The following is a 13,806-nucleotide window of genomic DNA, read 5'->3' as shown; positions in this document are numbered from 1 at the left end:
GGCTAATCATAATAGCTTGATACAGGAATCCCTCTTTTCTAGAATGTTTTAAGTAAGTGAGCTACTTTTGTAGGCAGCTATTTTTCACCAATACTTTTCCAATTTGCAGGTCCTTCTACAGAACCCTCTGTAGTGGAATCAAAGGATCGGAAGGCAAATGCTCACTTCATATTGAAATTGTTATGCGACAGTGTGGTTTTACAGCCTTATCTTCGGGAACTGCTATCAGCCAAGTAAGGGGTCTTTTTGTGCATGTCTTGTAGTGTTTTCATCTACTTGGGAAGCCAAGCTTTATGAAGAATGGTTGAGGGAATTGGGTATGTTTTACAAAGCTGCACTGAGCCTTGATATAAACAGCTCTATTTTGTATTTGTTAATAGATTGATTTTTCCATTTTTGTTTATGCATCAGATCTATTACCTTCATTTTAACTTTAAAAGTTGGGGTAGTACTAAATCAGGCTCTTTCTGCTATACCTAAAAGACTGCCTTTTTAACTTAACTGAAAATGATACTGACATATTACTGTTTTTTAGGGATGCAAGAGGTATGACACCGTTTATGTCTGCTGTAAGCGGCAGAGCATATCCTGCAGCAATTACCATTTTAGAAACTGCACAAAAAGTTGCCAAAGGTATGTGAATACTATTTGTGATTCTTGCTTTATGTATGCCAATAATCGAGGGCTTTCCCCTTCCTAAATCTCTGGATTAGACAGTGGAATAAAATGTAAAATATTGAATTAATAGAAAATGCCAGTCTTCCTGCTGTCCATGAATAACTTTCTGTTATCTTCTTGGTTTTAAAAAGTGTCTGATTCAATAGATACAGTTTCCTGTAATAATTTCCCTGCAGGAGGGTATGCTCTGATATCCATTGGTTTTCTTTTTTGTGAAAATAGGTCAGGGCAATTATTGACAGAAGGTTGTGAATAGTGGCAGCTTTCAGTGAAACAAAGATAAAAACCTGTTCTCCATAGAGGAGGAATTTTGTTTAGTATAACTAATACAATTTGAAGTCATTTTGGAGGGAAGCATGAGTGCATTTGGTTAGCTGATGTGCAGTGTGGTTTAGCAGTAATGTTAAAGTGCCGTGATGTTTTGTGTTCTTCATAGAGGGCCTTTGAGAATTATTACCTTAAGTTGTTAGCTCTTCAAAGAGTATGTATAACTTCATTTTAAGCACTATCTTTCTCCTTTTTTAAAAAGCGGAGGCAACTTCAGGTGAAAAGGAAGAGGATGTGTTTATGGGAATGGTTTGTCCAACTGGCACAAACCCAGATGACTCTCCTTTATATGTCCTATGTTGCAATGATACATGCAGCTTTACATGGACTGGTGCAGAGCACATAAATCAGGTAAAATAAGGGAACTTAATTGGTTTTTTGTGCTAGGTGTAAAGACAAGCTCATATTCCTGAGCTTTTAAGCATAGATTTTTAAATGCTTGCCTTTCTCTTACTGCTGGGTTTTCTGGGGAAAGGGCTGGGTGGGGGAAAGCTTCTTACTGCTCTCTTTGGCTTAACAAGAAACCATTAACAAGAAGCTTAACATTATTTTAATGTAATCTAACTTGAAAACTCTTGAAGAATAAATAAGGCTGCAATTTTGTGCATACTTACCTGCAAGTAAGTTCCATTGAACTTGACGATTCTTTACTTATAAGTAGACATATATAGAATTGTTAGCTACCACTTAAAAGCAGCATCGTAAAATTATACATAGTACTCCATTCCCCCCCTAAAATGCTCAATTTTCTCTTTGTAGGATATATTTGAATGTAGGACATGCGGTTTACTGGAGTCTCTGTGCTGTTGCACAGAGTGCGCAAGGGTGTGCCACAAAGGTCATGATTGCAAGTACGTGTGTTTATTCCTAATATCAAGACTTCTGTAGGTTGCTGTGTATTTTCAGGGATGATTCAGTTTCATTTTGCTTGAAAATGCAGTAGAATTTTATTTCTTTTAGTGCTATGCTGTACCTAAAATTTTCGTTAGTGAACGGATTGATAGATGATTGAAGGAAGCTGGAATTGCAACTTGGGCCTGGGTCCACAGTGTAGGGATGGGGAGTGGAGATGTAACCAGCTAGGTAGCCTCCTCTCCAGCAGTGTCACAGAGAGGTGAGATAAATAAGGCATTTGCTTAGGACTGATAATAGGGGGAGAAGCTGCCACCCTATTTTCAAGGCCACCGTTTCCTCAGACTAATGTAGCCTTTCATAAACAAGAACTGGAAAATGGTATTTAGATGAAAAACACTTCAGTTGAATTAGCAGTTTTTTTTAAAAAAAATGTGATTATGGACATAGTGAAACTGGTTGTAGTGTATATCAATATGGAAACTGCTGTTTATAAATTTATAAATTGTATTAACACATTTTGTCTCTACTTTCAGGCTCAAACGCACATCCCCAACAGCCTACTGTGACTGCTGGGAGAAATGCAAGTGCAAAACATTAATTGCAGGACAGAAGTCTGCTCGTCTTGATTTGCTTTTCCGGCTGCTCACCACCACGAACCTTGTCACCATGCCAAATAGTAGGCAAGTGTCTCTTGTATAGTGGGATTGATCTGCCCCACAAAAAGCCCCAGTGTAGTTCCTATGTCAACTCTTGGTTTGTTTCTATGTTTACAGGGGGGAACATCTTTTGCTCTTCTTGGTGCAGACAGTTGCAAGACAAACAGTAGAACATTGCCAGTACAGGCCACCAAGAATTAGGGAAGACCGTAATCGTAAGACTGCAAATCCTGAAGGTGGGACCTTTTTCTCGTTTACAAGATGTTTCTCTTATTGTAGCAACTGCTGCAGTAACTGCTTACATGCTTTTCTTTAATTCCTTGGCTTTAGATTCGGATATGCCAGATCATGATTTAGAACCTCCACGATTTGCACAGCTTGCCTTGGAACGGGTTTTGCAAGATTGGAATGCACTGAAGTCTATGATCATGTTTGGCTCACAGGAGAACAAAGACCCGTGTGTATTAACGAACTAGTTATGATTACACTTTTGAGCACTGACTTTGTATCATAGACTTGGCAGCTTACATTATTTTTCCTCTTTCCCTGCTTTCTTTTGCTTTTTTCCAAGTCTTAGTGCAAGCAGTAGGATTGGTCATCTGTTGCCTGAAGAACAAGTGTATCTTAATCAGCAAAGTGGAACTATTCGGCTGGATTGTTTTACACACTGCCTTATTGTAAAGTGTACAGCAGACATACTGGTAAGGCATATTTAAATAACACAGTGCCAAAGAAATTTGTCCATTCGATGCTTATGCGCTTAGAAGGTATGAATGTTAATGTGATTAGCAGATCTAAGTTGTGGCAAGTTTGTCCTAACTCTTATGTATTCAGTTCCTTTGCACAAGAATTTGCATGGTTGCGTAGCCGTAGTAGACATTTGCTCCAGTAAACTTTTCTTTGCAGCTTTTAGATACTTTGCTGGGGACACTTGTAAAGGAACTGCAGAACAAATATACTCCAGGTCGCAGAGAAGAAGCAATTTCTGTTACAATGAGGTTTCTGCGTTCTGTGGCAAGAGTTTTTGTTATCCTCAGTGTGGAAATGGCTTCCTCAAAAAAGAAAAAGTAAGCTTTTTTAATATAAAAAAACTTGAATTACTGCTTGGGGCAGTGAGAGAGAATGCTTAAGATTTTTTATTTGTAAAATGCCCCTCAACAGTTCAGTAGCATCAAGAGTAGCCATTTGCTCTCAGACTTCTCCCAAATCCCTGTGTGAATGAAGCTGCTTTGTAAAAACTGTGAGAGGGACAACTTGATCCCCATAGGGAGGGAGTTCTGCAAGTGCGAGGCTACCCAAAAAGACCATGTCACCCCCCGCATAGCGAGCTATGCTCACTGGTGTGTCTACAAAATGAGCTGCCTCCAGCAGATTGCAAGGCCTGGCTTGGCAGATAAGGAGAGAACTAGCAGGTAGTGAGGTCCTAAGTTGTTGGCGCTTTAGTATATAAAGACCTTGAGTTGGACCCAGCACCAAAAAATAGGTAGCCAGTGTAGTTCATGCAGGATTGGTGTTGTGTGGTCCTATCTTGCTGTACCGCTCCTGCCATGTGGCCATGTTCTGCACCATCTGCAACTTCCAGATCATCTTCAAGGGTAGATGTCATTGTATTTTGTAGGTGGTGTACACATCAACTGGAAACAGTCCTCTGGAGAGTAAATTCAAACCATGTTTCAAAAGTTAGTACAATGAAACATCTGTGTCTACAGATAGCATTATTACACAGAAACCTTGGGGGCTTTCTCATGCTGTGTATCCTGAAACATAGGAACAAATGGGGATGCATGTCTCCATACAGCATCCCGCATAGTAGCACTGTCCCCCCACCATCTGTAAGCCAAAGCCTGCCATGGTCGTATAACTTGGGTACCACACTATGCCTCTGATTCATATTGCTAGAAAGACTGCAGAGTAAATAAAATGCTTTGATTTATGAAAAGCTACATGAATGGGTTAGTCACCGTTTTATAATTAAACCTGTTGTGTTTTCAGTCTTTTCCCATAAATGTAGTGCTCCAACTGTATAATATACTTCTAACTTTCTTTCAGTTTTAAGGTAAAGTTCAACATACTGTTTTGTATCCACCGGGCTGCTAGTGGAACAGTAGGCCAACCACTAGACTGGAGGTGGGGACCAGAATTTTTGCCCAAGAGACAGAAAGAAGGGCTGTATTTTAGCAGTGTTAAGGGGGAAGCAGTGCAGCTTGACTATTGACTGAACAGGATGAACAGATAAATAGTTGTGCAAATACAAAACCATTAAACAACCTGCTCTGGTTTTTGTGTATTCTGAACCTTTTTGAATGTGGCTGTTGATGTCAGTGTTTTCCCTTCCCACGTCTTGTTTCCAGTAACTTCATTCCACAGCCAATTGGGAAATGCAAGCGTGTATTCCAAGCTTTGCTACCTTACGCTGTGGAGGAATTGTGCAATGTAGCGGAATCCCTCATTATCCCAGTCAGAATGGGTATTGCACGTCCTACGGCACCTTTTACATTGGCAAGCACTAGTATAGATGCTATGCAAGGCAGCGAAGAACTGTTCTCAGTAGAACCACTACCTCCCCGGCCATCATCTGATCAATCCAGCAGGTAATGCTCCTTAATGTTTATCATTATAAATTCATTCTTCTAAATCATATATGTTTTGGCCCTCCATCCTCAGACATTCACTATGGTAGAGAGGCGCAAAGCAGGAGCAGCTGGCAGACCAACCAAGCTTTGGAGAAACAAGCTGAGGCTCCTTTGTTCATCTGTGAGATGGCTTGTGGTTTTGTTAAACAAGCCATAGGTAGAACAAGGTGTACAGCTAACATGGGAAGTGGACTGGGCTGGTAGCTCAAAATAACTTAAATGAAGAAGCTATCAAAAACAAGAAGGGAAATCTATTATATTCAACTGACTATTTTAAACTAATGTTAATATACTTATGGAGGTTCTTTTGTCTGCTGTATTAAAGTTGATACTGTTGTGTGAAGAGAAGAAAATCATATGTGATGATGCTGTGTAAATATATATAATTGTATTTTTAAAAAAGGCTTCTTTCTTTCTTGTAGTTCCAGTCAGTCTCAGTCGTCCTATATTATTAGAAATCCACAGCAAAGGCGGATCAGTCAGTCTCAACCAGTTCGTGGCAGAGATGAAGAACAAGATGACATTGTGTCAGCAGATGTTGAAGAGGTTGTTGTCTTAATTGTTTTCAATGGGCAACCTTCTATTTATTTTAAAGTAGATATCAGTGCAAATGTTAAATGAATCTAGTACTAGAATGCAAAATAATAAGTTGGCTTGTGAAGTTTCAGCTATACTGCAATTTGGGATGTAAATGAGTGTACAACCTTGGTGTTACACACTACCAGAAATGAATCCATGTTAGCCTCTAGCAGCAGAAAGTCCTGTGGTACCTTAGAGAATGGCTTTGTCTATTGTCTGAGCTGGGAGTAGCCAATTTGATGCCCTCTTTTCCCAACTTTTATGAGTATGAGCACCACTTTTTAACCTCAAAGTTCTCTTTAATTTAGAAAATACATAATAACAAAAAGCTATTATGAACTCAGCATCACTTTTCAATGTGTTCACTTTATATTCATCGCAACAAAAAATGCACATATTTGAAAAATAGTAGAGCATCACTTACTTTTGACATTCTACAGAAGGCAGATGTCCCATTACCAGTCTTAGAATAAGATTCAACTATCAGTACGCCATACTTCTGTAGGTGGAGTTAGGGGTGCGAGATGCCATTTTGTTATTTGCCTAAGGTAGCAAAATGTTACAGCGCAGGCCCAAAACTAGGAATGGAGCGCAAAATAAGGTATTGAACAATATAGAAAATGTCTAAAACAGCCATAGCTTTGAGAGCTGTATTTACAAAACATCCTTGAAGATCGTAAGCATTTACATGGTGTAAAAAAAAAAAAAAATCTTCTTGTTTCAGGTTGAGGTGGTAGAGGGGGTAGCTGGGGAAGAAGACCACCATGATGAGCAAGAAGAACATGGCGAGGAAAATGCTGAGGCAGAAGGGCAGCATGATGAGCATGATGAAGATGGTATGATACCTGGACATGTTTATTAGTAATTTTAAGACATGCACAGGGTTGGATCCAGAATAAGTCCTCTGTACCTCAGTGAGTCCTATTTCCTCTCACTTTGGTCCCATTGAAGGTAGTGATGGCTGACATTCTACATTTATTTCAATGGAACCTAAGTGTGGCTATCTTAGTTTGGATGCAACCCGTAGGTTTTACCATACACAAGGGACTGTAAAGTGTACCTTCTTTGGGTTGATTAGAAACGAAACAGAAAGCTACTGCAACCCCCTATTTCATTCTAACTTGTATTGCTATACATGTTGGTAATTGTGCATTAGTAATATTGGTATCAAAAACGGCAAGCTTGTGAGATAAATATATGGCTTTCTGCGGTTGAGTTAAGCAGTAGTTAATGTCCTACTGGAGTGCCTTAATCTTCTCAACAGTTGAGCAGCGGGAGAGCTTAAAATGAAAGATAGCTTTGTGAAGAATCTGAAATATTGTATCATGCAGACCACTGTGTTAACATAATTCTATAAATTTGTTATTAGGAAGTGATATGGAGTTGGATCTTCTAGCAGCAGCAGAAACGGAGAGTGATAGTGAGAGTAACCATAGCAACCAGGACAATGCCAGTGGCCGCAGAAGTGTTGTCACTGCAGCTACAGCAGGATCAGAAGCAGGTAATATTCTTTTTATCAGCCTTCATTTTTATGTATTTTTTTTTTGGGGGGGACGACGACGACAATATATTGCTGTACATTATTAAAAGAATTTAAATATGTCCCCTAGTCTGAGAGAGGTTGATGGGCAAACCTTGAAGTCTACAAGTTGCTTATTTTTTAAGTTACCTTGACTGTTTTGTAGGAGAAAATCAGAAATGTTTAACTATTATTGTTGTTGTTCATTGTTGTTAATAGAACTCTTCACCATAAGGTCCTAGGGTGGGTTACAGCAACAAAAACAATTTAAAACAAAATAAAATCAAGCAGCAACTGTCAGGTTAATAATGTTGTTATGCTTGCAGCCTGAGGGATGTGTAAAGGTGGGGTTGCATCTGCAGCTCTGTCTTCTAAAAACACGTTGAAAAAATGTGAGGTAGGAAAGTATTTGTGTGCTTCTTAAAAAGTTTTTCTTACTTTGTAGGAGCTGAGTGCCACAGTATACTTTGGATTTCTGGCCTAATAAATAAAGCTTACCCTGCTCTCTTATCAGTGACCCTTATAGTATATCTTTCCCCACAGGTGCCAGCAGTGTTCCAGCATTTTTTTCTGAGGATGACTCTCAGTCCAATGACACCAGTGATTCAGATAGCAGCAGCAGCCAGAGTGATGATATAGAGCAAGAGACCTTTATGCTAGACGAGCCTCTGGAGCGAACAACAAACAGCTCTCATGCCAATGGTGCCGCCCAGGCACCCCGCTCAATGCAGTGGGCTGTACGTAACACCCAGAATCAGAGGACTACCAGCACTGCTCCATCTAGTACCTCTGCTCCAGCAGGTATTATAAAAATTATAATTATTATTTTTTTTTACTCCACTGGGCCTTACTTTTTTCTGATTTCCTACCCAGTGAACTGATTTTTGATTTTGTTTTTTCTTGATCAGAAGGGGTACAAGTAATTTATGTGAAGTGCTTTGTTATTTTAAGAATCATTTATGGACTGGATAGGATCAAATATTGATAATCTGCTTTGTGCTAATACTGGAGCTCACTTCTGTTTAGCTGTTGACGCCCCCTGAATGTGTTTCTTTCTACTTTTAGCAAGTTCAGCAGGCTTGATTTATATTGATCCATCAAACCTGCGTCGAAGTGGCACCATCAGCACAAGTGCGGCGGCAGCAGCAGCGGCTCTTGAGGCTAGCAATGCTAGCAGCTATTTAACATCGGCAAGCAGTTTGGCGAGGGCATATAGCATTGTGATCCGACAAATATCTGATCTGATGGGCCTCATTCCCAAATACAATCACCTGGTGTACTCTCAGATCCCAGCTGCCGTGAAGCTGACATACCAGGATGCAGTGAATTTGCAGGTAAAGTGCAACAAAGATATGCCAATTTTCATGTTTAAACTGGAGTGACTTTAATGCAAAATCTGGCTTACACCTTTAAATTCCTTGGTATAGTAACAGTAAATAACTACTGTTTCATGCTTATTATCATTCTTCTGCCCCCTATATTGGCCACTAGGAAGGGAAATTTCTCCCCTCCTCCGGACCCTAAAACTGGTGGATTGGGAACTAGGTAAAGGTAACAGTTCAATCTGAAATTTAGGGGAATCGACGAACAAAGTGGATACATTGTGTAATTGGTTCAATGGGGTATGGTTCAGAAATTGTCTGAATTTTTTATGTTTGTGCGTATGTATACAAAATGTTGATCACATTTGATTTAGAACTACGTTGAGGAAAAACTGATACCCACGTGGAATTGGATGGTGAGCATTATGGACTCCACAGAAGCTCAGTTGCGCTATGGTTCTGCCCTTGCCTCTGCTGGAGACCCAGGGCACCCAAACCACCCACTTCATGCATCACAGAACTCAACCAGGAGGGAGAGGATGACAGCACGAGAAGAAGCTAGCTTAAGAACTTTGGAGGGCAGAAGGTATGCAAATGTACCTTAATAGTTGTATTTTAGTTTCCCCCTCTAAGTAACCACAAGCCAAAAATTCAGTGCAGTTGTCCACACTGAAATGTAGCCCTTGGAGGGCTGGCTGACCAAAAGATTAGCCACCCCTGGTCTAAAATGCAAGTATTCCTCTTAGCATTGCCAAATAAAGCAGCCCAGGGCTGGAGGCTTACCCCAGTTTAAACTATGCACTTCTGTGGCCCAAAACAATTTTTTTTTTTAATCATTACAGGCGTGCTACACTGCTTAGTGCTCGTCAGGGGATGATGTCGGCAAGGGGGGACTTCTTAAATTACGCCCTCTCCTTGATGCGTTCTCACAACGATGAGCATTCTGATGTTCTTCCAGTTTTGGATGTCTGCTCATTGAAACATGTAGCATATGTTTTTCAAGCTCTCATTTATTGGATTAAAGCAATGAACCAGCAGACTACCTTGGATACACCTCAGCTGGAACGGAAGAGGTACGGAAGCCAATTACTCAATGGAAATATAGCTAGACATGGGCATTGGTGTCCCCTTTGATTCATAACACTAATGCATGTGTCTTGTGGTTATATATGTAGCATATGCAATAGATTAGTATATATGTATAGCTGAAGATGATGCAGTTCTGGTAATCAAGTATTGTGTTACCTGGAATTTAGCTATTGCTGAAATATTGGTCTGGTTATGAGAATTCACTAGAAATATGAACATTTTCAGTTTTGGCATCTGCAAAATGAAGGAGGGAACGTTATGGACCCCCAGTACCAAACCAGAAAGGTGGTCTGGAATGATACATTGGTCAGAGCAATAGTATTGATGGTCACATGCCTCCATTCCTCTCCCAGGATATATTCATAGCTCTTTGACGAAACCAAAGTTCAGGCACTCAAGCTCTTTCAACAGGAAACAACAATTTAACAATGTACCGAGAAACATAATAATTTCATAGAAGCCAATTTACAAGGACCCACATACCAATCCTATTATTTCTCTTTTGTCTTTCAAAGTATTTTTTGAAAGGCAAGTGAAGCATTCATCATAATCATAAACATAAACACACTATTCTCCCAGTTATCCTTTTCTTAGGAAATGAATGTTGTTGCTTCGGTGCTTCAATTTGTTTTTAAAATAGTGGAAGGATTTAAATATATTCAGCTTTTTGGATTTAAACTACCCTTTTCAATTTGTTGAAAGGTGTTACACACAATGATACAAATAAATATGTTTGGCACTAAGCCTTCACTTGCATTTATAGTTAGAACATTACATTATAAAAATATGAGTACACTATACATGTAGGTCTTAAATACTTATTATACAAAATTTCATTTATCCAGACATTAAGAATTTGTACCCTAACCTCATTACCTGAACATCTGAATCAGATACCCAAGCAGCGGAACCTCTGTGTATACAAATATCTGAGAATTGCCTCTTTTAAACCTGCCATTTTTACTTAGCTCAAGCTCCTTATTGGACTCCTTTCCTTAGTCACAGCTTCATGGGGTGGAGTGGGGTGGGACGGCTCCTCTGGCTGCAGCTCCGGTCAGCAGCTGGACGTGGACGACCCCTATCAAATGAAGCTGTGACTGAGGAAATAGGAGCACAGTAAGAACACTGCGGGAGGCAGTGGAAGACAGGAGTGCCTGGCGTGCTCTGGTCCATGGGGTCACAAAGAGTCGGACACGACTAAACAACAACAAAGAACTCTGATCTTGGTGAAAATGGCAGCTTTACAGGAAGTAATTCAGGATGGAGGGGCAAGCAGTAGGCCGGCAAGCCATGGGAACGCATTGGGATTTCCTCCATAGGAATCAATGGAAATCATAAGCTTTTTATGCACTCACTCACTTAATGAACCATTTCTAAGGAAAGCGGGACCTGCATGTGTATGGTATAGCTGTAGGACTGTATAGCTGATATAATATTTTTTAATAATTTTTCTTGTGTAGCACTAGTAAATTTTAGTACCACGTGCCATCTAAAATAACCTGTCATTCACTTTTTTTTAAAGGACCCGGGAACTTTTGGAACTTGGTCTTGACAATGAAGATTCAGAGCATGAAAATGATGATGACACAAATCAAAGTTAGTACTTGTACAGTTTGGGGTTGTGGGGAGCTGGATAGAGACTTGATCATATCTCTGGATCTTGGGTTTAAATGATTCACGGACATCAGTAATTATTCAAGCACAATAAAATTGATAAAAATGAAGTCCTAGCTGTTTTTTTCAGGGGTCAGCTGTAGGACCTATTTCAGTGCCAGGGTTCAGTGCCTTTGAAAATGTTCATAGTGTCTCTTCTGCCACTGAATAACTTACCTAGTCAGCTTCTGGAGTTTATGGTAGTGATGGGTTCACCTGCACCAATTCATTTTGTATTCCTAGTGTGGTTTTTAAGAGAATCTTCCAAAAAAGTCCTAACGTTAGGACACCTGGATGAGCTCCCCACTGTCCCTCTGCTTGTTCCTATGCTCTCCTTTCCCAGATTTAACTTTGCGAAGCTAGGAAATAAGGGCTTGTGGCAGTAGCAATACCATTTTAAGATGTAGGCATTCACATGGACTGCACTTCCTTTGTAGATGCTGGAAAATGGAATTTCTAGTGGGCTGAATTTAGAAGGCTTTAGAAACTCAATTTACTCAATTTTTCAGTCTAGCCAGAACAGGTTTATGTGGGTACTAGGAACCTGTATTGCCACCTTTCTCTACTTTTTGCTTCTCCCCTGAAAGTAGGGTGGAAAATTCCAGTAGCTTAGTTGCAAAAAAGTGATTGTGTTGTTGGATGCGGGCACCTGAGAGAGAGACAGAGAGAGAGTGAGAGACTGAAAGAAGAAGACAAATTGTCTGCAGAACTGCAGTCTGAATAGAAATCCAATGAGTAATCTGACAAGTTCAGCTTTGAAGTATTTGAAAAGAATAAAGGAACTGGCTGCAATCACTGTTATGATGCCAAAGTTTCCTTTGGGAGGAATGGAAGTGAAAGGGAAAAGCAACAAGATTGGAGGAAGATAGAAAGATAAATGACAAAGAAGAGAAGTAAATGGTAGAAAAGAGGGGAGATTTAAAAAATAGACAGGGAGTCATAGTAATATTTTAAAAGGGAAGGGTAGTTGAATGCTGTTCCTTGTTTTTATATAGCATTTTAAACCTGCAAAAGTATTATGGGTGTTAATTTGTTGGAAGCTGCCCAGAGTGTCTGGGTCAATCCATTCAGATGGGCAGCATATAAATAATAAATCACAATTACTATTTTTAATAATTTGGAAAAAATATAAGCTAGTAATCAAGAAGCAGACAAAAGTGGAATAACTACTGATATTTTGTCCTTAAAAACTGGAGAAGTGTTATCAGCATAAAGTAACAGAGCAAATCTGTATCAGATAATCACTGTTATATTGTAATGATTTGTTTTAACTGGACACTTTTCAGGTGCTACACTTAATGACAAAGATGACGACTCCCTTCCAGCTGAAACAGGCCAAAATCATCCATTCTTCCGGCGATCAGATTCCATGACATTCCTTGGCTGTATTCCGCCCAATCCTTTTGAAGTTCCTCTAGCAGAGGCCATTCCACTAGCAGACCAGCCACATCTGTTACAGGTAATATTAACTGAGAAAGCATAAATTGCTTAATTCCTAAGCTGTACACATAATTTAATACTCCAGACACCTTAGCCATTGTTAAACAACTGTGAGCAGATTGTAAATCAGCCACAACTTCTGCTAATACATGCAGTAGGAAGTTCAGTCCCTTATCGTCCAATATGTCAGTATTGTTTTTGTTAAGATGCAGTACACTATTCCAATTTCCGTCTTTCCAAACAACAGCTTTTTTTGGTTAGCTTAGTTCCCCCGCACCCATTACAAAACAAGCTAACTATCCAAGTTCCTTAATCAGTCTTGTTCTAATGTTGGTGAAGCAAAATATTCCTTAAGGTTAAACCCTGTAATAGTCATTTGGAGTGCCGTTCCTGGGTCTGGGTAGCTAATTTGCTCAGATGCAGGACAGGAATTGATACAGCGAGTAGTTTTTTGGCATGTTACTCTTCCTCAAAGCATGGTGGCATATGAGGAAGAAAAATAAATTCTCACTGTAGAGAAGAGATGCATGGATCAGCTGCTTACGTTGTGATCAGGAAAGTTGCATCTGCATCAGTGTTGGCTCACATGTAAATTACCTCTGGGTTTTTTTCAGCCAAATGCTAGAAAAGAAGATTTGTTTGGTCGGCCAAGTCAGGGTCTATATTCATCCTCTGCCAATAGTGGAAAGTGTTTAATGGAAGTGACTGTGGATAGAAACTGTCTTGAGGTATGAATTTATTGTGATACATGTTACAAATTCATAACATTGCTTCCTTCCCTCTCCGTTCCTCCACTTTCTCTTTTCACTCTTATTTTGCTAAAAAAATGAGAGCAAGTCTATATATTTATATATCCATATTTCTTTATCCACTACTCTCAATTCCCTTCCAGGCCTTCTAAGGACTTTACCTTGCCTTAAAGAACCACAAGATTACCATAGTATTCATTTCAGACTCTGGAAATGCAATTGCAGTGGCTGGAAGACAGGCTTTACCCAAATGCAATTGTTGTCTGCTCCTCTAGTGAGCAGTCAGATAGCTATTAACTCTTTCCT

The 13,806-nt window shown here is 39.7% G+C and overlaps 1 protein-coding gene across 8 annotated transcripts in view; it reads left to right on the top strand.

Moving 5' to 3' along the window:
• The window catches only part of UBR5 (ubiquitin protein ligase E3 component n-recognin 5), a 66,976-nt gene that overhangs the window by 42,464 nt on the left and 10,706 nt on the right, over positions 1-13,806 (top strand). For 7 of the 8 annotated variants that reach the window (XM_081204260.1, XM_081204262.1, XM_081204264.1 and 4 more), the window contains 20 exons: positions 110-233; positions 536-633; positions 1,208-1,356; positions 1,765-1,856; positions 2,394-2,540; positions 2,634-2,752; positions 2,847-2,973; positions 3,088-3,217; positions 3,423-3,583; positions 4,868-5,107; positions 5,572-5,695; positions 6,453-6,564; positions 7,098-7,229; positions 7,791-8,048; positions 8,313-8,581; positions 8,944-9,155; positions 9,412-9,642; positions 11,181-11,254; positions 12,598-12,770; positions 13,366-13,479. In XM_081204260.1, coding sequence (XP_081060386.1) covers positions 110-233; positions 536-633; positions 1,208-1,356; positions 1,765-1,856; positions 2,394-2,540; positions 2,634-2,752; positions 2,847-2,973; positions 3,088-3,217; positions 3,423-3,583; positions 4,868-5,107; positions 5,572-5,695; positions 6,453-6,564; positions 7,098-7,229; positions 7,791-8,048; positions 8,313-8,581; positions 8,944-9,155; positions 9,412-9,642; positions 11,181-11,254; positions 12,598-12,770; positions 13,366-13,479 — 3,086 coding nt within the window. The remainder of the gene's footprint in view (positions 1-109; positions 234-535; positions 634-1,207; positions 1,357-1,764; positions 1,857-2,393; positions 2,541-2,633; positions 2,753-2,846; positions 2,974-3,087; positions 3,218-3,422; positions 3,584-4,867; positions 5,108-5,571; positions 5,696-6,452; positions 6,565-7,097; positions 7,230-7,790; positions 8,049-8,312; positions 8,582-8,943; positions 9,156-9,411; positions 9,643-11,180; positions 11,255-12,597; positions 12,771-13,365; positions 13,480-13,806) is intronic. The other variant, XM_081204259.1, reaches the window with a different exon arrangement.

This window comes from Podarcis bocagei, assembly GCF_964188305.1.
Source record: "Podarcis bocagei genome assembly, chromosome: 8".
In the NCBI taxonomy this organism is placed as follows: domain Eukaryota; kingdom Metazoa; phylum Chordata; class Lepidosauria; order Squamata; family Lacertidae; genus Podarcis; species Podarcis bocagei.
The sequence above is the reverse complement of the archived record's forward strand: the minus strand, read 5'-3'. Positions and strand labels throughout refer to the sequence as shown.